Source organism: Theropithecus gelada, chromosome 9 (assembly GCF_003255815.1).
Source record: "Theropithecus gelada isolate Dixy chromosome 9, Tgel_1.0, whole genome shotgun sequence".
NCBI lineage: Eukaryota > Metazoa > Chordata > Mammalia > Primates > Cercopithecidae > Theropithecus > Theropithecus gelada.
In genome coordinates this window covers 61,860,191-61,887,566 of record NC_037677.1, presented here as the reverse complement: position 1 = coordinate 61,887,566, position 27,376 = coordinate 61,860,191, and the positions used below count along the sequence as shown (strand labels likewise).

At 41.9% G+C, this 27,376-nt stretch overlaps 1 protein-coding gene across 3 annotated transcripts in view; it reads right to left on the bottom strand.

The window, feature by feature from the left end:
* Nucleotides 1-7,044: 7,044 nt before the first annotated feature.
* Nucleotides 7,045-27,376, bottom strand: part of ASCC1 (activating signal cointegrator 1 complex subunit 1) — a 116,711-nt gene continuing 96,379 nt past the window's right edge. For 2 of the 3 annotated variants that reach the window (XM_025395767.1, XM_025395768.1), the window contains exon 10: nucleotides 7,045-7,939. In XM_025395767.1, the coding sequence (XP_025251552.1) occupies nucleotides 7,823-7,939 (117 nt within the window). In that variant the 3' untranslated portion in view covers nucleotides 7,045-7,822. The remainder of the gene's footprint in view (nucleotides 7,940-27,376) is intronic. The other variant, XM_025395769.1, reaches the window with a different exon arrangement.

Below are 27,376 nucleotides of genomic sequence, written 5' to 3'. Positions count from 1 at the left end.
GCTGGCCACAGTTCCAAGATCACAGCAGAAATGGGGAGAGGTTTACATTACAAATACATTAAAGAGGAAACATCATCTAATGGGACAAAACCTAGTGAACTTTTGTGACCCAAGGCCTAGACTGTGTTTTTAAAAAGACTTAGCTGCTGTGATCTAAAAAATAAAATTTTAAAAGGCAATGAAAAACATGATCTTAATCAGTAGGAAAAAACATAGCTTACAAGGTTCCTCCTCACCCTGAATCTGGCCTCTCTGGGAACTCTGAATGCCTCAGTGGCTCAGGCTGGAGTCTCCTTGGGAAAACAGAAAACAATAGCTCCCTTTCCGTGTTTTCTTGTTTCCTTTGCTGTTGGATTTATTGGTGGTGCTGCAGTGAGGCCCTGGCCATTGACGTCTTCATCTCACAGTAATAAAGCATTCTTCCTGGGTGTGTCCTGGCGCTGTACAGTGGGAGAGCACGGCTTGCTGTCATGGAGACTGGGGGACAGAATCCCACTTACTGGCTAGATTCTTGAGCAATTACCTATTTTCTAACTAAAATTAATGGTAATACCACCATTAAAATTGCTGTAAAGTGCAAGCAAAATTACATACTAAGTGTCTGGGCATAATAGGCATTTTTTAAAAAGTTAGTCTTCCCTCTGGTTGGGAAGAGAAGGCTACGGTGTCCCATAGTTCTGAAAATTTATGAAAATTTGCCATCTTTTCCACTATCTCAATCCTACAATCCTTGTGTGTGTGTGTGTGTGTGTGTGTGTGTGTGTGTGTGTGTTTTAGCAAAGCTAACTATATATCTCTAAGGCACTTAGGAGATAGGTACCAGATACCACAGCTCTCCCATTCCTGTGCTATCTTAGGGGCTTCCAGAGTTACCAAAGTTGCTAAATGAAGAGTTTGGAAAGGTGCTGTCAAGATGCCCATCAATATGACAATAGCTGTCTCCAGACTCTCAGGGTTAAAATGGCTCCCACAGTCCCAGGTAGCTTCTCCAGTGGGACTCGCCTTCTGTAGCACCTTCAAGCTGGGTCAATACTAGTCCAGTCCCATTAGTGAAGCCAATAGTAATGCTATTTAGGAAGAAGAACCCAAATTTCCAGATGACTGATGTAAAACTTGTAGGAAACGGCCAATAGTCTTAGTTTACAAGGAAGAAAAAAAGGGCCACGTGTGCTGATTCACACCTGTAATCCCAGCACTTTAGGAGGACTAGAGGCAGGAGGATGGCTTGAGCCTAGGAGTTCCAGACCAGCGTGGGCAACATAGCGAGACCCTATCTCTATTCAAAATTTTAAAAATGAGCCAGGTTGCACATGCCTGTGGTCCCAGATACTCGGAGGCTAAGGCGAAAGAATTGTTTGAGCCTGGAAGCTAAGGCTGCACTGGGCTAGGATCATGTCACTGCACTCCAGCTGGAGAAACAGAGTGAGACTCTTTCTCAAAAGAAAACAGAAAAGAAGAAAAAGAAAAGGTTTTCCTTTCTTTTTTTTTTTAGACGGAGTCTTGCTCTGTCACCCAGGCTGGAGTGCAGTGGTGTGGATCTCAGCTCATTGCAACCTCCGCCTCCCAAGTTCAAGCGATTCTCCTGCCTCAGCCTCCTGAGTACCTGGGATTACAGGTGCCCACCACCATGCTCAGCTAATTTTTGTGTTTTTAGTAGAAACGGGGTTTCACCATGTTGGCCAAGCTGGTCTCGAACTCCTGGCTTCAGGTGATCTGCCCTCCTCGGTCTCCCAAAGTGCTGGGATTACAGGCATGAGCCACCACACCCAGCTTGGTTTTCCTAATGTTTGAAAGAATTACTGGCAGGTCAGCCTTTTCAAGACAGTGGCCCCAAACACGAGGAGCTGCTAAGTATATGTGCTAATTGGTACATATATTTTACACATTTTTCTGTTTGCACTTAATATTTAGCAGTTCTAGAACGGAGAAGAGAAACCTTAGTTTCCTAATAAGAAATCCAAATTGAATACATCTTTTTTTTTTTTTTTGAGACGGAGTTTCGTTCTTGTTGCCCTTGCTGGAGTGCAATGGCGCGATCTCAGCTCACTGCAACCTCTGCCTCCCAGGTTCCAAAGCAAATCTCCTGCCTCAGCCTCCTGAGTAGCTGGGATTACAGGCATGCAGCACCACACCCGGCTAATTTTGTATTTTAGTAGAGATGGGGTTTCTCCATGTTGGTCTGGCTGGTCTCAAACTCCTGATCTCATGTGATCCACCCGCCTTGGCCTCCCAAAGTGCTGGAATTACCGGCGTGAGCCACCATGCCTGGCCTGAATACATCTTAAAACCCATTTAATTCCATTTCTAGATGACCCCACAAGCACAAAAAGATAAATTCACAAAGATAATTGTTCATAATAGCCCATCCTGGAAACCAATTCAATGCCCATTAGCCATTAAAGGATAAAACATACCTATAACAGACTACTGGTCCAGACATTAAAAATAATGATGTAGATCTGTATCTATTAAAGACCAGTGTGATCCACTATGTATTGCTGGGTGAGAAAAGCTCATTATATAAGATCATATATAATAGGATCCCATTTGGAAGTACAGTATAGTGTAGCCATTCTCAAACTTTCTGGCATCCGGAGCGCTTAACACTAAAAAATTACTGAGGACCCCAAAGAACTTTTGTTTAGGTGAGTTATATATATAGTGATATTTACTGTATTTGAAAATCAAAGAATTAAATTTTTTTTACTTTAAAATAAATGTACCCATTTCATATAAACAGAATATTTTATGAAAAACAACAGTCTCCACCCCTCCCCCAAATTAGTAAGAGAGTGGCACTGTTTTACAGTTTTACAAATCTCTTTAGTGTCTGGCTCAGAGGAAGACAAGAGTCACACATAAGCTTCTGCATTACAGCAAGCGTATCCGTCGCTGGGGCTGCCGTAACAAAGTACCACAGACTGGGTAGCTTCAACAATAGACAATTATTTTCTCACAGTTCTGGAGGCTCAGAGTTCAAGATCAAACTGTTGGTAGGTCTGGTTTCTCTAAGCCCTCTCTTCTTGGCCTGCAGGATGGCCGCCTTCTTGCTGTGTCCTCGTTTCCTCTGTGCACATACTAGTCTGGTGTCTCTGTGTGTCCAAATTCCCTCTTTTTGTAAAGACACCAGACAGACTGGATTAGGGCTGACCCTAACAGCCTCATTTTAACCTAATCACCCCACTAAAAGCCCAATCCCCAAATAAACAGTCACATTCTGAGTAACTGGGAGTTAGAGCTTCAACATGTAGATTTTGGGTGGTCATGACTCAGCAGCAGGTATAAATGAAAATAGCTAGTAAGAGCTTCTACTGTGGTAGAAGCACTGGCAGCAAACTGAGTTAATCTCTAAAAACACATACATTTATACCCTACACCTATCAATTTACAATATTCTAGAAAACAAAAGTACACACGCACACATTCTACTAACCGTCAGAGTGATGTCACCATGTCACAGACCCTCTGGAAAACTCCACTGAACACTCGTGAGAGAATGAGTTTAAAAGGCACATAGCACCTTAGTATTCTTATGAAGACAGTTTGGACCTCCTCATAGACATCCCCTAAAAGGTTCCTGGGGACTCCTAGAAGTCCAAAGTCCACACTTTGAGAGCTGCTGGTACAATCTATATGACTTAAGGCAATTTTGTTTTTTTGAGATAGGGTCTCACTGTCACCCAGGCTGGTGTGCAGTGATGTGATCATAGCTCACTACAGCCTTGCCCTCCTGGGCTCAATTGATCCCACCTCAGCTTCTGAAGTAGCTGGGACTAGTCACATACCACTATGCCTGGCTAATTTTCTTTTGTACTTTTATTTTGGTAGAGACAGGGTTTCACCATGTTGCCCAGCCTGGTCTTGAACTCCTAGGCTTAAGCAATCCTCTTGCCTCCCAAAGTGCTGGGATTACAGGTGTGAGCCACTGCCCCCAACTTTAAGGAAAACTTCTTAACCTTGTTAAGCCTCAGTTTGTAAAATGGGGATAATATTACCTACTTAAGTGGGCTATTGTAAAGATTGAATTAATGTACAAAAAATAACATACGTGAGCACTCCACTAATATTAGTTATTATTTGTGAAAAAATTTCTTAACTTCTCATAGTTTATATATGTCTAAATGTATAGGGAGTAGTTACCTCTGGAAGCTAAAATTTATTTTCATTTATTTATTTTTTTTGTAGAGACAGGGTCTTGCTAGTTTGCCGACGCTGGTCTTGAATTCCTGGCCTCAAGCAAACGTCTGGTTTCAGCCTCCGATTTAAATTGAAGTATAACACACACTGACAAAAGCACAATGCATAAACTTGGTTATTTTTCATAAAGTAAACTTGTCTTCATTTAAAAGGACATTTTACCAAAAAAAAAAAAAAAAAAGCCGTAATAAAAACCATAATGGCAGCCACTTTCCTCACTTCTAGCAGCATAGGCTTGAACGTTCATGCTCCCTATGGTATCAAGATGGAAGCTGACAGGTGTTCCATTGACTCAATACACCTCCAGTGCCACTGGGTTCCCTTGAGCTCCAGGACAGTGAGTTCCAGCACAGTGCAAGGGAAAACAGGAACCAAATCTGAATTATTACAATGCTGGATTCTACTCAACGCCCAGTTTTGGAAACTCTAGAGCTCACTTTAAAAATAATCATTACAAGAAACATTTATAATGTTTCTAAAATAAAAATTACTCTCCATAACAAAGTTCCATGTATAACAACACAGATTCTGTGAAGTAGCAAGTGAGAGATTTTTTTCCCCTCTTCCTCTTAGAGGAATTGAGGGTGAAGTCAGTGCCTCAAAAGCTGGCTGGAGCAGTGTTAGGTACAATGAACTATTTCAGTGTAGAATGAATTACAAAACAGTAATATGAAGGAAGGTTTGATTGTAAGCACAGCAGCAGCAAATCCTCCAACATTTACCCCATTATCATTTGGTGAGAGGGGGCCTGAATCTAGAAAAATTCTTTTCTAACCCTAACTCTAACCCTTTTACTGTTGTTGCTCTCTACCATTTTGCTTTTTCATAAAAGTTCTACATCAAAACTGTTACTCCCTCTTCCACCACAGCCCTGAAAACTGTATTTCCTTAGAGCTACACTGTCCCCCAAATTGGAATACAGACCTCATGAAAGAACATTTTATGTCTGCCTACCACAGCACGCGAAAAAAAGGAATTTTTTAAAATTTAAATTTAAAAAACTTTCCAATTCTACCAATACCTACCAACTTACAAAACTCTAGAGAACACAGAAATACACAAACACACATTCCATTAACCACCAGAGTGACGATGCTGTCGTGTCACAGAGCCTGTGGAAAACCTCACTTTATAACTTGTGAGAGAAAGAGAGGGAAAAAGGCAAACAACTTGAGAAGAATTACTTAACAAGATATAGGGAAGAGTAATCACTAAATTCTCAATAACACAATTTCCAATTCTATTTAGAATTTGGTATTTGGGCCCAGTGTGGTGGCTCACACCAGTAATCCTAACACTTTGGGAGGCCAAGGCAGGAAGATGGCTTGAGCCTAGCAGTTCGAGATCAGCCTGGGCAACACAGTGAGACCCCATCTCTGCAATTTTTTTTTTTTAAAGTAGCCAGGCATGGTGGGGCACACCTGTAGTCCCGGCTGCTTGGTAGGCTGAGGCGGGAGGATAGCTTGAGCCCAAGAGGTCAAGGCTGCAGTGAGCCGTGATTGTGCCACTGCACTTCAGACTGGGTGCCAGAGTGAGACCCTGTCTCAAAAAAAAAAAAATTAAAAAAAATTGGTATTTAATTTATAAAGCTAAATTTTCCAAAGACAAAAAACTTAAAAAAAAAAAATTCCTACAAATGTTAGTCATAAGTCTCAGACACCCAAAAGAAGTGGCATTTACTTCCTGGCTGAGGTTGCCCAATGGCTTGTCAGAAAGAAACCAACGAGACAGAGGCACACCAAGAGGAGATGGGGCATTAACTCCACAGTCAGCTTCAGAATTCAGCACTGTCCCTGGAGCACTCATTCCCAAGTGCCATCTAACAACAATCTGAGGTGAGGTAACATCTCAATTTATATAGAAAATGAATATCCGTAGAAAGAGGAGGCCTTCTGGGGAAAAAATTAACCTTGCGCCGGGCACGGTGGTTCACGCCTGTAATCCCAGCACTTTGGGAGCCGAGATGGGCGGATCACGAGGTCAGGAAATCGAGACCATCCTGGCTAACACGGTGAAACCCCATCTCTACTAAAAATACACACACACACACAAATTAGCTGGGCATGGTGGCAGCCGCTTGTAGTCCCAGCTACTTGGGAGGCTGAGGCAGGAAAATGGCGTGAACCCAGGAGGTGGAGCTTGTAGTGAGCTGAGATCACGCCACTGCACTCCAGCCTGGGCGACAAAGCGACTCTGTCTCAAAAAAAAAATCAACCTTGCAGGTACTAATATGTAAGTCCTCCATGAATGACACAGCTATGCTGGTAAATAAGTGAGGGCAACATTGTATTCCAACACAGGAAGGGGGTCAAATTCAAACTATGTGATTATACTAACAGAAAAACCGTCAAACATTTTATTCAGAAGTGATTTGTGCAGTCCCAATAATAAATCTCAGTGTTAGACACAGTCCTCACAATGTAGCGACTTAACACAGAGTTCAGAAGTGGACTTAAAGAATAGAAAGAAAGAAAGAATCAAGGTAAGAATAAGGAAGGAGAAGGAGGAGAGGGCGTGGAAGGAGGAGGAGAGGGCGTGGAAGGAGGAAGAATGTGAGGACGGAGGAGTGGGAAGCTGGGGCTCCCCAGCATTCTCCTCTCCCTCTGCTGGTCCGTGGTGAGGGAGGAGTGAGTGCCTCCTGTGGCTGACATTCTTCCAGGGAACTCTGCACAGTCCTGCTGATATCATAAGTTTCTTTTGCTGCTGCCTTGAAAAGTAAACACAAAAGGGCTACAACACTGCAACTCCATCAGGGGCATGGGAAGATGAGGGTGGGGACGGGGTGAAGGAACAGGAATCCAACAAATATAAAGAGGACAAACTTTGGTAGGAAAATGATAGATCAAGCAAAGTAAAAGGCAAAAAACTTTAATAGTTATTTTGCTAAAGATAAAACTCTGGGTGGTAAAGGAATTAAAGGCAGAGACACCCTTGTCTGTATTAGCACTACTCCCAATGGTCAAGAGGAAGCAAGCCAAGTGCTCACTGATAGAGAAACAGAGTGTGGTACACACATGTAATGGAACATTCCATTATATGTATAATACAGGAAGGAAATCCTGTCACCTGACACAACATGGATGAACCTTGAGGACATTATGCTAAGTGAAATAAGCCAGTCACAAAAGACAAGTCACTGTATGATTCCACTTATATGAGATACTGAGAATAGTCAAAACCAGAGAGACAGAAAGCAGAATGGTGGCTGCAGGGGCTGGGAGCAGTGGGAATGACTGTTTAATGGGTAGTTTCCTTTTTACAAGCTGAGAAGCCTATGTAGATTGACGGTGGTGATGGCCGCACAGCAATATGAACGTATTAACAGTTAATGTTATTGAACTGTGCACTTAAAAATGGTGAAGACAGTATGTTTTATGAGTATTTTACCACAATTTAAAAATTAAAAGAAAAAAAACCAGAACACACTAAGGGTTATAGGCACAAATTCTCTTTATGCCCACCACCATCTCGGCTGGTAGTTTGATGGCTGTAGACACCATTAGAGGCACCACCCAGGAAAGTCACCATCCAAATGTGCACATCTCTGCTTGGCAATTAAAATGAAGAGACTTTTCTTCAGCACCTGGTGAGGATGTTCAGTTTCTAGTGCTTTCCAAGATCTACCTCAGGAGAAGTCAATTTGTCCACAGGAAGCGTAGTTTCCAAAGCTGTCTATGGTGAACCTCTGAGAGATGTGAATTGAATTCAGCTTCAGGGAGCCAAAGTAGAAGTTCTCAAACAACTAAAAAGAAAGAATAAAAACCCAGAATGAATATTTAAAGTATAGATGAAAGTATTAAACATCAGATTCTCTTGTAAAAACACCAAACCACAACACTCCCAACAAACCTCTCATGCTTTTTCTTTTCAGTGTTTACTCTGAATAATGATCCAGGAGAGGAGGGATGGGGGTGGGAGTGAGAAAAGAACAGCCAGCTCTTCTCTCTGATTAATTCTAAAGTCTCCCCTAACAAATGCACCAGAGAAAGACGTTCTGAAAAGTCAAATCCAATATTCATCTATTGACCAGATATGACCAAGAATTTGTAGCAAACGCCCCGTGGCCACACCCTGACTCACAGAGCCTGACCAGGCTGCTTCTGACTTCCAGTGACTGACCATGCAGGGATCCCGGCTTTGTTGCACCAGGGTTAAATTTGACATAACATATGCCTAATCAACGCCATTTGTTAGGAGCGCTGACTAAAATAAATAGAAGATAAGGCTCTTGACTCACAAGTGATTTAGACTAGCCACTGAGGGGCACAGAACATGCACACACACACAGAACAACCCGAGGGACACTTTTACTTGCCAACAGAACAAGTACAAGTGATTACTTATCAAATACCTTTATTAGACTTGGATTCAAGCCAGCAACCTAAAATAAACACTTTTTACTATGATCCTGTACTTTATAAAAGCTGTCAAGTGTGTCAGAGGGAGGGATGAACCACACATACTTCAAGAGGGACTGGACTTTGTGATTACCACATTTATAAGGCAGGACCCAAAATGACATCATAATTCATCCCAGGAAAATGCAGCCATACTGCCTGAATAAGGACTGTCAAAGAGTAAAGAATGTACCTTCCTCTGTTAGGATGTAGGAATTGCTCTTTCTTAAAATGCCAGTACAATCCCAAGAAAGCCTTTGCTTGATTTTTAGAGATAGGGTCTCTCGCTCTGGTGCCCAGGCTGGAGTACCTTGGACTGCAGTAGTGTAATCATGGCTCACTGTAGCCTCAACTCCTGAACTCAGGCAATCCTCCCATCTCAGCCTCCCAAAGTACGGAGATTACAGGCATTAGCCACCATACCTGGTCCCAAGAAAGCCTTGCGATACACGTCCCCAACGATGCTTGAGGGGACCTTTGCACATGGGCAAGTGATTGTCTTTTCACTTATTTTTATACAACCTCCACACACGGACCTTGGCCACCATTGCTTTTCCTCTTCCTGCAATTAATGGCCTAGCAAAACGCCTGAGGGTTCATTAAAGGTTAACTTTACAAAGTCCAGTAAATATTGATTCTTCAACATGACATCAACTTGACCCCAAAGATCTATTTAGAGGTTGTGTGCTGCATTGTCTTGTGTTTCAGAAAGGTGATCAGCTCTTGCCTGCATTGATTTACACAATTAACTTCTCTTCCTGGCTTTGGCAGCCTACTCAAACCATTTCCACCCTTTTATGTAAAGAAATTCGGCCTGAAATGGTTATCTGCTAATCCCTTTGCTGAACATTAATTTGAAGTGAAAGACACGTCACTAAGACTGACAGATTTATAGCTCTGCAAACTGAAGCCTTCTAGGTACAGAAAAGCATATAACCAAAGAGGCAATAAAAGACAATACAAAAGAAAACTAAAAGGAAACTCATAATACTTTCAACAAGTTACTTTTTAAGGATTGGCAGCCTGTGGGTTCTCTACCTTCCTCTCTTTGTGCCCATGTTTTCAAGTAGTGGGGAGGCCGCCGTGAGGAGCTGCAAGTGACCCACCCATGACTTAACTTTGCCTTATGCAGATGGCCTACAGACAGCATCAATCTGCCAGGGATAGTCTCCTGCTCCAGGTTTAAGGAAACAGCAAATGTAGCAATCATGAAGTTAGCTGGGATGTGACTGCAATGCAGTAACAGAAAAATTGAGAGAGATAACTGAACATAAATTTTCACGTCCACTAAGGCAAGAGCAGGCTGTGGAAAGACTGCTGGATTCTAAATGTATGCCCAGACGTGTAAGCTGTGTGACTGTGGGTAGAAGACACCACCCACTGCACCAACCACAACAGGGGCAAAAGATCATAATGGGCAAAGACCTCATAAGAGCAAGTACAAGTCCAGGCGCAGTGGCTCACGCCTTTAATCCCAGCACTCTGAGGCAGCCGGATCACCTGAGGTCAGGAGTTTGAGACCAGCCTGACCAACATGGAGAAACCCCGTCTCTACTAAAAATACAAAATTAGCCGGGCGTGGTGCCACATGCCTGTAATCCCAGCTACTCAGGAGACTAAGGGAGGAGAATTGCTTGAATCTGGGAGGCGGAGGTTGCAGTGAGCCGAGATTGCACTAATGCACTCTAGCCTGGGCAACAAGAGAGAAACTCCGTCTCAAAAAAACAAACCAAAAAACAAACCAAAAAAAAGAGCCAGTACAAGTACCTTGTGTGCTCACTGAGCAGGGTTTTAAGTACCTTGTAAACTGTAAAGTGCTATGGAAAATTGGTATTTTCGTAGCAATATGGTATTTCCGTATGGTATTTCTTATGATGTTTTAAAATATCTCTCTGCCATCATTACCCTTGTATTTATTTCACCTTCGTAAGTTGCCATGTTCTTTCATACCTTTTGATAATATCACAACAAATGGATTTTTCATCCAGATGACCCTAGTGCCAGTGCCAATCTTCATGTCACCCTTCCTACCTCTGTTCTTGTCCTCTCTATATGTTTACAATTATTTAGTAACGGATAATTCTCTCTCTGTCACCCAGGTTGGAGTGCAGTGGCACGATCTCAGCTCAACACAACCTCTGCCTCCCAGGTTCAATTGATTCTCCTCCCTCAGCCTCCCAAGTAGCTGGGATTACAGGCATATACCACCACACCCAGAAAATTTCTGTATTTTTCAGTAGAGACAGGGTTTCACCATGTTGGCCAGACTGGTCTCGAACTCCTGACCTCAGGTGATCCGCCTGCCTTGGCCTCTCAAAGTGCTGGGATTACAAGAATGAGCCACCATGCCCGGCCTGTTATATCTTTATTCTTTGTTTTTTTTTTCCCCCTTTTTATTTATTTTCTTAATAGAGACAGGGTCTTGCTATGTTGTCCAAGCTGCTCTTGAAATCCTGGGCTCAAGTGATCCTCTTTCCTTGGCCTCCCATAGTGCTGGGATTATAGGCATGAGACACCACATCCCGCCAATGTAACTTTTTTTTTTTTTTTTTTTTTTTGAGACGGAGTCTCACTCTGTCGCCCAGGCTGGAGTGCAGTGGCACAATCTCGGCTCACTACAAGCTCCACCTCCCGGGTTCACGCCATTCTCTCGCCTCAGCCTCCCGAGTAGCTGGGACTACAGGCGCCCACCACCACGTCCGGCTAATTTTTTTGTATTTTTAGTAGAGACGGGGTTTCACTGTGTTAGCCAGGATGGTCTCGATCTCCTGACCTCATGATCCACCCGCCTCGGCCTCCCAAAGTGCTGGGATTACAGACATGAGCCACCGCGCCTGGCCGTATCTTTGTTCTTAAGTCTTTCTTTTAGTTCTATCAATTATTTCTAATGACTCACTAAAATATAAGCCCTACAGAGGAAGAAGCTGGATCCTACTGTACTGTAACAAACATTATCTAGTAGACTGCATCTGATCAATAAATATCTGTTGGACAAAATGACAATGAAAACGAATGCTGCAGATGTCTATGTACATCCCCAAGTCTGGAAAGAGAAAACTATGACATGCAGTTGTCTAGACTGGATTTAAAGGTCTAATGTATAGATTCCCACCAAGGAATTTCTGAACAGGACTTGCCAAATTGTATTACTTCAAATCAAGGGGGCAGGGGACATTTCTACATGTTTCTTATTTGTAAAAAACCTGGATCTCTTTCTTAGCTTCAGTTCCTGATCTGGAATACTGCTGAGCACCTGATGTTATACATTTTCATGCAAAGAGGCACAGGAAAGTAGTTCTGTTTCCCAAGTGCTTACCATCTCGTTAGGGAGAGTGCATATCAGAAGAGAGAAATGCTGATGACCTGGGTGTGTCCACCTTACGAAAAGTCACTGAGTCCTTTACTCTGTGATCTGTGTAGCTTTCTGTATGTATGTTCTACTTTAACGAAAAAAGTTTACCTAAAACAATATAGGCAGTAAAGGTTAAGTGTGTGAGATGAGAGGTATAGGCCATCAATAAACAAAGCAGGAGGTAAGGAAACAAGGGATGCTGAGGGCTGCGGACCTAGGAAAGCCATCTGGAGGAGACCAGACCTGAGCTGGGCCTTGTGGCAAGTATAGGGTGTAACACAGAGGAGGGAAGGCAGCACGAAGGCAGAAATGGGCATGGTGGGCTGGGCCAGGCAAACAGTTTAGATGTTTGGAAGGTTCCTAGACTTAAGCAGTGAGAAAGACAGAAGGAAGGAGAATCAGATTAAGGGTGTCTGGGAGACCTGAGGCTCAAGTTCACAAGTTATACTTCATCCTACACGGTAGGGAACCACTGAAGGCTTTAGGGTAGGTTGGTGGCGCAAGATGAAAACCATGTTTTAGGGAGATGAACCTGGGTATGATGTGTTGTGCTGACTGGAGAAGGGAACAAGAGAAAGAAAAGAAAGGAGACCATGGTAGTCATTCAGTCATGAGGATGATGTTGAGTGTCTCAACTACAAACAGGCAATAGTTGGAAAGACTGGAGCAGATGTGAATGAATAAATGAAGCCATGAATGAAACTATGAATGAAACAGACCAGAGCTAAATGATGAGAACTTACGAACACAAAGAAGGAAACAATAGACACTGGGGCCTCCTTGAGGGTGGAGGGTGGGAGGAGTGAAAGGAGCAGAAAAGATAACTACTGGGTACTGAGCTTAATACCTGAGTGATGTAATAATCTGTACAACAAACCCCCGTGACATGTTTATCTGTGTAACAAACCTTCACATGTAGTACCCCCAAACCTAAAATAAAAATTACAAAAGAAACATAGAAATGCCTTGGTGACTTTCTGGATGAGAAGGAGATGGAAAAATCAGTGATGATGGGTCAAATGGGTGTGTATGAGGCTGCCATTGATAGTAACAGAACACTTTTGAGAGGGAGCTATTTCATGGGGAAAACAACAACAAGTTCAGGTGTGTTTGCATACTCACGGCTGTATCACACCCACTAGCTCTCTGTGTCCCAAGCCCTTCTCGATTCTAGGATTTTCCTGGTAGGCTCTGAGAATACACATCAGAGACATCTGTAGCACAGTTAAGTGGAAACAGATCACCATAAAAGGCTTTACGATCATCCCTTCTTTATTGAGTTGTAGTTCTTTTTATATTAGGGAAATGAACACTTTTTGTCTATGTCACAAGTTGCAAACATACATATATTTCCTCTAGTTTGTAACTTGTCTTTTGACTCTGCTTATGATGGTATTTACCATGTCAACTTTAATTTTTATGAACCCACATTTATCATAACAGATTTTAAAAACAAAGTTACCTAATGCCAACAGTTATATATTAAAAGATTGGCTGGGCGTGGTGACTCACACCTGTAATCCTAGCACTTTGGGAGGCCGAGGTGGGAGGATCACCTGAGGTCGGGAGTTCAAGACCAGCCTGGCCAACATGGTGAAACCCCGTCTCCACTAAAAATACAAAAATTTACCAGGCGTGGTGGCGGTCGCCTGTAATCCCAGCTACTTGGGAGGCTGAGGCAGGAGAATCACTTGAACCTGGGAGGCAGAGGTTGCAGTGAGCGAAGATTGCATCATTGCACTCCAGCCTGGGCAACAAGGCAAAGCTCCATCTCAAAACAAAACAAAAAAAGATCAAAGTGAACCAAAAGTATGTAGGTATTGACAACAACACTAATAAAGATCGCAACAGTCGACATTTATTAAGTAAACACTTGTGCCAAGCATTATCTCATTGCATCCTCACAACCCCAGGAAATAGATCCTATGATTAATTCTCATTTACAGTTGAGCCTTAGGTTTAGATGGCTTAAGTCACTTGCCTAAAAACACACACAAAGTTGATGGTGTTCAGGACTTCCCAAAATATGGCACCTTGGCGTTTGAGCAAACAGCAGAAGCAGGAAAGTCTCTCTTACCTTCCACAGCCCTTCTTCCCTAAAGCAGATGATAAAACCTACGAAGGCCGTCCTGTGACCTCCTGCTCTTCTCCTCTGAAGCAGGTCATAAGACCCTCATTCGACAGGTACCCTCCCTTTACCCAGAGGAAAGAAATATCCTTATCTGTGAAGATATAGGGCATAGAGAAGAATCTGAACAAACAGGCCTTACTAAGCCTCCTTTCAGTTTATTACCATTAGACCATACCCTTTGTTCTCCAACCATACTTCTCCATGACAGTCAAACTTACTTATAAAAATCAAACCTACTTATAAAACCTTTATCAAACCTACTTATAAAAATACACAAGTTACCTCTTCCTTTGGATCTTTATTTCTGAAGGCTCCCGTGTCATATAAAGCTTGTATTAAATAAATTTGTATGCTTTTCTCTTATTAATCTGACTTTTGTTACAGGGGCCTCAGCCATGAACCAAGTGATGGGCGAGAGAAGAAATCTTTCCTCTCCTACAAAATAAAGGTAAAAAACTGAGATTCACACCCAAACAGCCTCACTCTAGAGTCTGAGCCCTTTGATTCCTCTACTCTACTGCCCCTTACTGTGGGTGGCTCCCCTTGAAACACAGCCCCATTAAATAGCCACGGTGAGGAACGCTGACCCAGACAACTCCCAAAGACTGAAATGAACATGTTCTTTCCCTTGCTGTTCCTATATTCACTGCCACTGCTTTTCCTGGACCTGGTTTAAGAATCGGATGGCTCTAGCTCAGCTGGAAGCATTTTAATTGAATTCTAGATGAAAATAAGCACGAGTCAACTAAAAGACTATATTTAATTTGGTATTTGAATGGGGAAAGAAGAAAAAGCTTAAACTACAAGTTTAAAAAAGAAACTTGGTTGCTCTTTTGAACCTGAACTAAACATGAAGAGCAAAGTGTTGTATTGTTTGGAAAATAACAGACCTAACAGGAAAAATTTAAGTTGAAAAAGCATCTAGTTAAGGTGTCTGAATCACATTGAATTTTTTTTCCTGTTGTTTTATAACAATTCCCTTGGGGATTTTGAAACCTAAACCATTTTCTTTCTGAAAACATTTTTCCCTGACATGTACACACACACAGCCCTGTTGTTATGGAAGTCAGTATTTTTTAAAACCTGCTATAAAGGAACATAACAACGAACAGTACACAAAACTACAAATATTTAATGAGGAAATGGAAATAGGATTAAAACTGCCAATCGCTGTGATATAATTGGTAAATAATAAGTACTGACTTGGACGATTTAAAAAAAATTTAAAACCAGGCCAGGCATGGTGACTTATGTCTTTAATTCCAGTACTTTGCAGGGCGGAGATGGGATGATAACTTTAGCCCAGGTGTTCAAGACGAGCCTGGACAACATGGCAAAACCCAGTCTCTACAAAAAAATACAAAAATTAGCCGTGCGTGATGGTGTGCATCTGTGGTGGGAGGATCACTTGAGCGAGTGGTGGGGGCAGAGGTTGCAGTCAGTGAGACCCTATCTCAAAAAAAAAGAAATGTAAAACCTAAGTAAGTGTAAGTATGACATTTGAAAACTGTTATGCACACAGCTGCTATCCTCTATTGAGTACTCATAATGACGGAGACAGGAGGCTGAGAAATTCTAGGCAGACAGGGGCAGGTCCCCAGCAAAACCCCACCTTCAAGCTGAGAAGCCTGAAACCCGCAGACCAAAGTGAGAACTTCTATCCCTGTTTGCCCACTCTCTCCCGATTGGTTCTTCATAAATCACGTCTTTTTACCAATTGAATGTTGCCTTTTCCAAAACTGCCTACAGCTCACCCCGCCCCCCATCCTGTGCCTATAAAGACCCCAGATTCAGTTGGTAGAGGGAAAGAAGCGGCTTGACTGGAGAGAGGCGACTTGACTTCAGAGGGATGGCTGGACTCCGGAAGAGAGATGACTGGACTTGCGGGAATAGCCAGCCAGAAACAGGCAGACTTTGGGGTAAGATTACCTGCCCATCCTGTCCCTTCTCCAGCTCCCATGTCTGCTGAGAGCCATTTCCATCGCTTAATAAAATTCTCCACCTTCAATATCCTTCAAGTGTCTGGGCAACCTCATTCTTCTTGGATTCCGGACAAGAGTTCAGGACCCATTGGGTGCGGGTACCCAGAAAAGGCTGTCACACTGGCCCTTTGCCCTCACTGGCAGAGGGCAGCCACCCCACATGACGAGGCAAGGGTACCACTGAGCTGATCACACACTGCTGTCCATGGACAGTGGGACTAAAAGAGCATTCTAACACGCCCTCTGGGGCTTTGGAGGTCGCTGGCACCCTCACCTGGGCACTGCCACAGGGCCCACACGGAGCCTGCTTCTGTCAGCACCCAAAATGGCCGGCCAGATCCATACTCACTCGCTCACATGCTCCCTCCCACAAGGGTTGAGCACAGAGAGCCAAATAAATTGGGCCACCCCCATCACAAGTTTGACGAACTGGTCAAGAAAAATCCTGCATCAATAATATCTTTAGAAAATTAAACAAACTTTTCCTATCACCAAGTAAGAGAGAAATGTGGACCTTTGATGAAAGGTTTTTGGTCAAAATAAAGGTTTCCCTGACAAAGAATGGCAAGATAAAATCCAACCATCCTGCTGTCCCCTGCTCACATGATCTGTAAAGCCTACCATTTTCAGTTTGTACATGTTTCTTTCCTAGGGAGAACACAGACGGAATTATTGATTTCTGGTAATGTTGTGGTATACACTGAAAGAAAACAAATAGCAAGATTTAAGGGCTCACTGTGGTTATTTTTCCTTGCATTCGTTTCAAACCTTCTACTCCTTCCCCACTGCCCTGTGACACAGCCATCAAAGACCAGAAATAACTCCAAATTCAACAAGGCTGCCAAAATGAAATCGGCAATCTCAAACACAGGTGGGGAGGAAGGTGGAGAGGGGCGTTCTCTTCTCATATCTGTGACCTTGGGCTACAAAACCGAACGAATGACCAGTCTGCAACAGCACAGTGACAATCTGCTGGGGATCCCTGCTCACTTGGCTTCCCCAAATGAGGCTCACTGTTTTTCTTCAATCTTAGACAAAGCTATGGTTACTCTCTTCCAAGATCCCTCTTAAGAAAATCTACTTCTTGTGCTGGTGGTCTCGGTGAACTATTTGCTGTCTCAATACTACTTGAATAAGAAGAAATTCCGTTTTGAAGTTAAAAACGAAAATTCAAAATATTCAAGTCTTACGCTATTTATAATCATTTTTGACATACATGAGATAAACCAACCCTTAGGATGTAATCTGGAGCAACTAAAAGTAAGTGCAGGGGGTTCAATTAATTCAAGTATTTAGAAGGATGTACTAGGTCATATTTCTCTCTAGGAAAGGATGCTATTGTTATCATGTATGGCAATCAGACTTTTGAAACTCAAAGCAGAGTGAATAGGAATAGCAAATGCATGCTACTTTGAGGTTTTCCCAGTGTTTTTCTTCCATAGTCTGTTTTACCAACTTCTATTTCTCACAATTATCCCACTTATAGATAAAAGTAACAGTAACAACACTATTTTGTACTTAATAATAATGCTTAACCACCTACCTCCCTACCAGGGATGGTATGAGGATGAATAGAAGACAGGCTGACAAGTACTTTGAGCTCTTTGGGAAGGCACTCCCAGTGTGAAGCCTTGCTGTGGTTAAATAACACCTTTCATCTAAGGATCTAAAAGTGTCTTACAAAGCCCAGCTCATTAACTGCAAAAAATTGCTATGATATAAACCAGAGCTAAGCATTATTATCGCCATTTATATAAGAAACAGGGACAAGCTAGGACCACTAATACTGTGAGAGAAATTTAAGAGTTCCTGGGATGAGGCCTAGGAGACAGGCCAGTAGAAGGCCATGTCCACAAGGCACTGTGTATGTGCCTCTCAATTCCACTAACAAGCATGTACCAAAGAATGCCAAGAGGGGAAGCAGGTCCATCCTTAGGCTGTGCATATACAAAAAGATAGCGAAGAATGAGAAGCAAATGATGTGAAAAGCTATCATCACAGCCCTTGGAAGATCCCAATTGCAAAACATCAAAACAAATAATGGTATATTTCAGATGCATTCCTCATAAAAGAGGCATCGAGGTACAGGACTAGTATGACTTCAGAGAGCAAACAGAAATATATAAATAACAGACTAAAAATATAATCGATTTTGAAAAAAAAAAATCAAGGTTCTTCATATGTTATGTTACTAATCTCACTTAGAATTAAGATCACTTTATTGGGAGTTAAGTCATCAAAAAGAATTAAGTTCACAAATAAGTTTCACCCTCCAAAAAAAAATTTTGTTTCAGTTATGCTTATTAAAATTCCTCAAACCTAAAAAAAAAAGATTCTGAGTTTCTGCCAAATACAATGCATTTGTCTTCTGGGCCACCTGTGAGATTACTTCTGAGGAGACCAAACGTGGGAGGTACGAAGAGGCAACAAGGAAATGGAGATCCACCACATCCGGGGTACAAAAAAACCTTCCATCTACTTTAAAAATATTCATATGGGCTCTGCCCAAGTGGATTCTTTCTAAATATCATCACAAAAGAATGTAACTGAGCCTGTTTATCCTAAGGTAAGTCATGCTCCTCTACACACAGACACACATACGTTCACCTAGGTACAAAAAATAGAAATTTCTTTTCTACTGAAGAAAGGGGACAAAAAGTTTCTTGGGGCGGACTAGACTTTAATGCTTTCCTATTGTGAAAATATGTAATTCAAAATCTAAGCTGTTGGAATCTTGACATATTGTAAGACTTAAGGGAATGTGATTATGTGGGTCACTTAAACTTGTAGCTGTAACCTGGGCAGCTGTAAGTGTTGTTTTTCTGATTATAGATTAGCCTTTTGCCTCACCTACACTGTTTTGTAAATTGTTGTAAATGAATAAAGGGTGCCAGAGAAGACCCCTTCCCTTTTAACTGTTGGTCTTCATAACAGATTAAACTTCCCTCTTACACTTCTCATACAGAGACTTAAAAGACTGTCACGTCATCTAGGATGGTATGTTACATACACTCTTTTCTTTTTTTTTTTTGAAACAAGGTCTTACTCTGTCAGCCAGGCTGCAGTGCAGTGGCATGATCACAGCTCACTGCAGCCTCTGCCTCCCAGGTGCAAGTGATCCTCCCTCCTCAGCCTCCTGAGTAGCTGAGACTACAGGTGCGTGCCACCATGCCTGGCTAATTTTTGTATTTTTTGTAGAGACAGGGTTTTTCCACGTTGCCCAGGCTGGTCTCAAACTCCTGGGCTCAAGTGATCCTCCCACCCCTGCCTCCCAAGGTGCTGGGATTACAGGCGTGAGCCACCATGCCAGGTCCTACACTCTTCAGTTGGAAAGGAAGTGAAAACAAGCTGTACAGAAAAGAAAACAAACTGTAATTAACGAAATTATAGCTCATAAACCAACCTTGTATAGAAAATGTTACAAACCTACTAAATTTCTTTGTTTTCTGCCTATATAAGCAGGACCTTAACTTTTAACTTTAAGCACTGACCTCATTTTTCGGAAGTCCCTGTTTCCCGAATGGCCATTCCCAGCTTTTCACTTGAACAAACTTTTAAAAGCTGAGTTCTGATCCTTTCCATTATTGTTGGTCGACATTATCAATGACTACAGACCCACTCCCTCCCCTCAATTTCTCCATCTTTAAACAGGGATGATCCTTTACAAGGATGTTCTGCAGTTACAGTAAGATAAATTGTAAGATGAAATTTTGAGCTCTGATTATTATTGTCACTCACTGACTATAATCTCTAATGCATCACTGCAGGAACCAAAATGCAGAGTATCCTTAAAAGAAAAAAGGAGAAGGTTTATCAGGTACTCTGACAGCTTACAGGCTCTGCAATCATTATCTGGTCTCATAGGGCTGTAATATTTTTAAAGATCAAAATAGGAACATCTACTTCAGAATAAAAGACAACGAGATTGGCAGGTAGTGACTATCCTAGAGTCATCTCCAAATACAGCCTTAACTCTGCCCAAGATGCCACTTTTAATCTGAAACATCAGACTGCAGTGATCAGTGGTGTGAGAGCCAATAATATTATAGTATCTAATAATAGCCAATAAAAGAGAGGACATAATGCACTTCCAGAAGGCCTGGGCACCTCAGATGCAAGGAACAAGGTCAAGGGCAGTCTGTGAGAGGAGCAATTCTTATCATCATCGTGGCCCCTGTGAGGAGAGCAGCAAAAAGGCTGTCAAGTCAGTAGAACAGCTGTGATTTTTCAACCCATCAGCAGGCCACTCCTGTTTTTGTCTCCATTAAAATAGTACCAAAAGGCTTGTGTTTCCCCAGAGCCCAAATCCCCTCTCCACTGACTGAGATGGCATTCCTTGCACAGAATGGGAACAGGAACTTCCCTCACTCATCCTGCTCTCAAATCACCTGCCTGTCTTGCTGCAGTGAGCAAGAGGGATGCTCAAATGAGCATTAGCCTGACCTAAGGATGTGCTGGCAGAAGGCAGACAAACAGAGCCAGGGAGGGAAGGTTTGAAAACTTCCTTCAAATAATCACTCAGGGATGCACTTTGGGAATTTGGCCTGAGGCTCACTGCTGATGTAAGGATTATCAAGTTTAAGACTGCTAGTAAGGCCAAATGACTTATTAAAGGGCAAATTAAAACCGCTATATACAAACAGGATGCCAGGCAGTTCTGCTGAGCACCTCAATATTCAAAATGCCAAGGGATTTCCCCTCTCTGCAGTCTTTCAATTTTGAAAAGTAGCAAGAAAAAAAACATGAGTGGGGGTAGGAGGTGGAGGAGAAAAGAGGCTACACTGACACGGCTGGAGAACCCATACCTAATCTCCGCACAGGCTAGGCACACTCTGCCCGTTTCCACATTACCTCGCAGAATTAGCCTCAGAGATGAGAGTTGAAAGTTCAACTTGCTGCATGATTTATTCCCAAGGAAGCCTTGCCACAGGGCATGAATATTACTGCTTTACCGGACAAAACTGCCCCTGGGGCTGATGGCTAGCAGAGACTCTTCAAGCCTGTGACCAGCAACCCTAAGGGCAGGCGCCCTTTCAGAACTAACCTAGATGATGTTTCTGCAGATAAATTATCTCCCTTAGAAAAATGCCTCTTCTTATTGCTCTTATTTCTGGTGTGGTCATCTTCCCTCGGGTATTATTCATAATGGTCCCTCAAACAAATGCAATAGAAGATAAATATTTGGTCTCCATATCACACAGTAGAAAGGAAGATCAAGTCAACAGAAATGAATCCTTAGAGGGGAATACACAGGAGACAACAACAGGGTTTCTTCCTGGTCCCCCGCTTTTGGGAGGCTGGGCACAAAGGGGCTGACTATAGTGCCAAGGCAACAGATTCAGGAGCAGCATGGAGGAAACCAGTCACCAGCCTCAGCCCATCTCTACTCCAACTTCTCCACCAACAAGGCAGCATCCAGAAGTTAAAGAGCCAATCACACCGGGTGCAGCGGCTCACGCCTGTAATCCTAGTACTTTGGGAGGCCGAGGCGAGTGGATCATGAGGTCAAGAGTTCGAGACCAGCCTAACCAACATGGTGAAACCCCGTCTCTACTAAAAACACAAAAATTAGCTGGGCGTGGTGGCACCTGCCTGTAATCCCAGCTACTCAGGAGGCTGAGGCAGGAGAATCGCTTGAACCGGGGAGGTGGAGGTTGCAGTGAGCTGAGATCGCACCATTGCACTGCAGCCTGGGCAACAGAGCGAGACTCTATTGTCTCAAAAAAAAAGCAAATCAGACGTCCCTAGGCAACATCAGACAATGCAAAGAGTACACATACATATAAATAACAGCAGTCCAAATAACGGCTGGCCTTGGAATGGCTCCCTAGAAGAGGGGAGAAAGGCTGCCACATGTTATCATCTAAGTTATTTTCAACTAAGTTACCTCATTAGACTGGAAGACATGAAATACTGCATCCTCTGTTAGAACCAAAGGAAACACACCTTGAGTAGCATCACTGTAACTTTATAAACTACAACACACACTTTTCTATAATCTAATTCAGATGGCCCTCCTTGCCCTCTGCAAAGGTGTGGGCTAGATGTCAAACAAGCAAAATGCCTTGGAAGAGAGAGAGGGTTGTCTCCACGCATGTCACAGTGATAAGGCCACTACAATTTAAGAAATTGCTATCAAGCCAGGCGTGGTGGCTCATGCCTGCAATCCCAGCACTTTGGGGGGCCAAGGTGGGTAGATAATTTGAGCCCAGGAGTTTGAGACCAGCCTGGGCAACATGGCAAGACATCTCTACAAAAAAATACAAAAACTAGTTGGGTGTGGCAGCACACACTTCTAGTCCCATCTACTCAGGAGGCTGAAGTGGGAGGGTCACTTGAGCCTGGGAGATTGGGGCTGCAGTGAGCCAAGATGACGCCACTGCACTCCAGCCTTGGGTGACAGAGCAAGACCCTGTCTCAGAAAAAAAAAAAAAAAAAAATCAAAGTTTTAACCTACAATTGAGAGAGTAAACTCTGAATTGGATTTCTGGTTGATTTATACCGTTTTCTCACTTTTAATTTGTAATAATAACGTTCACATTTGAGTATTAATTCTAAAATTGTTTCATCCCTGGGATATGGGGGAAGAGAGCATTTTTTGTTTTTTTTTTTTTGAGATGGAGTCTCTCTCTGTAGCCCAGGCTGGAGTGCAATGGTGCGATCTCAGCTCACTGCAAGCTCCACCTCCTGGGTTCACACCATTCTCCTGCCTCAGTCTCCTGAGTAGCTGGGACTACAGGTGCCTGCCACCACGCCCGGCTAATTTTTTTGTATTTTTAGTAGAGACGGGGTTTCACTGTGTTAGCCAGGATGGTCTCGATCTCCTGACCTCGTGATCCGCCCTCCTCGGCCTCCCAAAGTGCTGGGATTACAGAACATAGTTTCATTTGGTCTGGTCTCTAACAAAGGGCTGCTTCAAAGAAGACAGTGCCCTGTCACCATCTCTGCGTTCAGATTTATATTCTGCTACTGGTTTGCTTATACTGTAGCTAAAAACACACAATGCAGAATATATGTACAACGGAATAATATTCAGACTCAATCAGGAATGAAATCCTGACACATGCTACAACATAGGTGAACCTGGAAAACGTTATGCTGAGTGAAATAAACTGGACACAAAAGGACAAATGTACAATTCCACTTACATGAGGTACCTACAGTAGTCAAATTCATAGAGACAGAAACTAGAGTGGTGGTTACCAAGGGGAAGGGGAAATGGGGGGTTGTTGTTCATTAAAATGAGTTTTAATTTGGAATGATGAAAAAGTTCTGGAGATGGATAGTGATGATGGTTGCACAACAATGTGAATGTACTTAATGCCACTGAATTGTACACTTAAAAATGGTTAAAATAGCCAATCTTATGTATATTTTACCACAATTTAAAAAAACAACGGCCAGGCGCAGTGGCTTACACCTGTAAGCATAGCACTTTGGGAGGCTGAGGTGGATGGATCACTTGCGGTCAGGAGTTCGAGACCAGCCTGGCCAACATGAAACCCCATCTCTACTAAAAATACAAAAATTTCCTGCGCATGGTGGCATGCGCCTGTATCCCAGCTACTCAGGAGGTTGAAGCATGAGAATCGCTTGAACCCAAGTGGCGGAGGTTGCAGTGAGCTGAGATCCTCCACTGCACTCCAGCCTGGGCAACAGAGCCAGATTCTGTCTCAAAAAAAAAACCAACATACAACTCATTTCATCAGTGAACTACATCCAAAATAATATGAACAGTCCTAGAAATGAACACATAAAAGAGATGAGTATTTTCTATAAGAACAGACATCCCATTCAAAGAGTTCATAAGAATGACATCACAGGAGCCACAGACAATTGAATATTTATTCCCCCTCCCTCAAATGCACCAAGCAAGCATGTAGCTTAGTGTTTCATATTTAGTAGGTATTCAATAAACATTACCCAATATTTATTTTCATTCTGATAAGAACAAGAGATGATTTTAAGAAAGGCAATGCTAACCTCTTAATTTTTTTCTATTTTCCCTGCCTTTGCCAAACCATGGCCTATTTCTTGTTACTGTGCTGGCTGGGCCCTTTCAAAAACCCTGCATCATTTCCTGCCTGAGCCAAAACAACACATGGAAGTATTCCAGTTCCACTGCAAAGAGGAATAACCTGTGAACATGAATTCAAAAGAGAGCAAAAAACATCACATAGAAACAGATAGCCACAGACCAGGGAAGGTACATCTTCCTGGAATAAATGCTGGCTTTTGCCGAAAACCAGCCAATTTCTTGTTTTTCAGTTCCATGTTAACAATGGTTTCACCTCACTGACAGCCATATCTTCAGATGCTCTCATTAGACTTCACTGTCCAGGCAAAGTAACACATAAAACACATTAAAAAATTCCGAGGAAAAGTTATGGTGAAACACAGCTTAGATTTGAATTTTCCTTTCCCTCACCCCCTAAACAGACTGAAATAAGAAGCTACGACACCAAACTGAAGCATTTCAAACTGTACTTTTTCCTTATAAATCTGATGCTCTAAGGAACTGCCCAATCACCTGTCAGAAGTCTTTCAGATCCTTTAAAACATGGTCTATTGTTTTTCTATTGCTGGCAAAATATGAAAAGCCCCTAATAATCTTCTGCAATCTCCTATTTTTATGAGTTTCATTTTTCACCATCAAAGAAGGGAGGCAGAGCCCTATCTTATCACTAACAAAGCACCATATTCTAGCAAGATGTCTCATCACAATCTCCTTCCTAAGCTTTCACATTTTTCTGACATTCATGTTAATTGTAAAATTAGCACCATTCACTTGCAAGTTCAGTGCACTTTATTTTTCATTCAGTATTTTTTATTAATAGCTTCTGTAATAAGGCATAAATGAAGCTGCAAACAAAATCACTGTCCATGTTTCAAGTTAATTAGTGCACACCACAGAGAAGCACACAATTAGTTTTGGATGTATTTTGAAATAAAAGAAAGTTAAATGTAAATTTAAGCTCATTATTATCTTTATCAGCTGAGTGTTGCTATGTGTAATAATAAAGTTGCAATCAAATTTAATTGAGAAATGAACTTGAAACATTGTGAGTATGAGCTATAGGTATATTCAGTTTGTGGCTCTCTTTTCTTGAGTTGAGTAACCTCACTTTAAAAAAGAAATAAACGGATGGGAGCGGTGGCTTATGCCTATAATCCCAGCACTTTGGGAGGCTGAGGCAGGCGGATCATGAGGTCAGGAGATGGAGACCATCCTTGCTAACACGGTGAAACCCCGTCTCTACTAGAAATACAAAAAATTAGCTGGGCGTGGTGGCTGGCACCTGTAATCCCAGCTACCTGGGAGGCTGAGGCAGGAGAATGGTGTGAACCCGGGAGGCGGAGCTTACAGTGAGCAGGGATCACACCACTGCACTCCAGCCTGGGCCACAGAGTGAGACTCCATCTCAAAAAAAAGAAAAGAAATAAACATTTGCTAGAAATGAAAATAAACAGAAATTCAATGGGATTGACTATTATTAACTAAATCTTTATGACATAATTAGTTTATCTTGAAGGCCTATTAAATAAGTGCATCATATTTAATCATAAAGCAAAATTGTGTTTGATGAAATAAAAGAAAAACTAAACTCTAACCTCTAAGACAGGAGTCAGCAAACTTTTTCTTTAAAAGGCCAGGAGGCCACATGGATTCCACCACAACTACTCAACTGTGCCAAACGGTGTGTAAATAAATGAGCTAAGCTGTGTTTCAATAAAGTTTTACTTATTTGGATTTCACATAATTTTCACATCATGAAGTATTACAGTATTCTTCTTTTGATGTTTTATTATCATTAAAAAATGTAAAAACTAATCTTGCTTTGAGGGCCATAAAAAAAACAGGTGGTGCGCCACATTTGGCCTTCAAACAGCAGTTTGCCAAGTCCTGCTTTAAGAGTTTATTATATGAAGTACAAGGCAAAAAATATCCTCTCTGGCAAATCCAGTGTTCTATTGATGCATAAGAAAAAATCTTTTTCTCCTCTCCTTCCAAAATCTGATGTCTGTAGAAAACACTTCCAAAAAAGTTTCCTGAGTGCCTGCCAGGTACAAGACACACTGCTAAGCACTGAGAGGCACCTAAGAGGTCTCTGAACAATCAAAGTAGGGAGAGGCGGGGCGCTGAGAGATGGAGAGAGCTCCATTGATTTGGACGGCTCTTACCATTAAGGAAAAGGTAATATCTGTATTAGACTTTGAAGAACAAGTATCATTTGAATACACGAAGACTGAAGTAAAAGAAAAACACAGAGATAAGGACAAAACCTTAGGGAATAGACATATTATGGAGTGAATTTTTTAAAAAGCAGCTCCAGAGTCAGGAAGAAAACCAGGAGAGCCAATTGCCCCTGAAGCCAAGAGAAGAAAGCATTTGAAGGAGAAAAGGGCTTAACACTTTCCATGCGGATACTGGGGAAAAAGTAAAAGTAGATCAAGGCACTGAACAAATAGGGGCTATCAATGACTTTTTACAGTGCTATTTTGGTATAATGATAGAGGTGACAGACAGGTTGGGGAGAATAAATAGGGACTAGTCTGAAAGGGATGGTGGTAGGAAGAATGGCTTTATAGTGCTTACTCAGACTAGAGAAATGGGTTATCCTCTCTTAAAACAAAAACACTCCCATGAAAGATGCAGCTACCTTTTTAGTAAATTGCTCTAATATGAAACACTCTAATCAGAAAGTTGTTCTTTATACCAATTAAATTCTTACACTCTTTGAAGTCAAATGGCCCAATTTATGTGGTAAGATCAACAGTTAATAAAAGGTTCATCTATTGTAAACATTGCAAAAAGATATAGCCAAGAATCAACAAACTTTTCTGGAAGGTGCTATATAAACACATACCCACCCCAAATGGTTAAATGTCCTACTAAGCTCCTAAGTGCATGTCTGTCTGTCCTTCTTTCTTTATAAAACTTTTTATTTCAACATAGTTTTAGACTTACTGAAATGTAATAAGAATAGTAAAAGGAATCCTGAATACTTTTATTCTTCTTTCTTTTTTAATAATCTACTTTAAGAAATGCATTATTTGGCTGAATTTCCTGCTTTTTATTCTTTGTAATGTAGATATTGCCATTAAATTTTGGCCATCAGTTTAAATACTGTTAGGACTCAAGTAGTTTAGTTAATGTTGTCCATGATTGAGCCACAAGTTGTAAGAAAGCAAAGTACAATATAAGCTCACTTAACAGAGTTCCTGTTTAAAATTCATCGGGTTTCTTTAATCTTTAGATTGATGTTTTTCACCAACTATGCCCCATTCTCTCCTTCTGAGGTTCCAATTAAATATA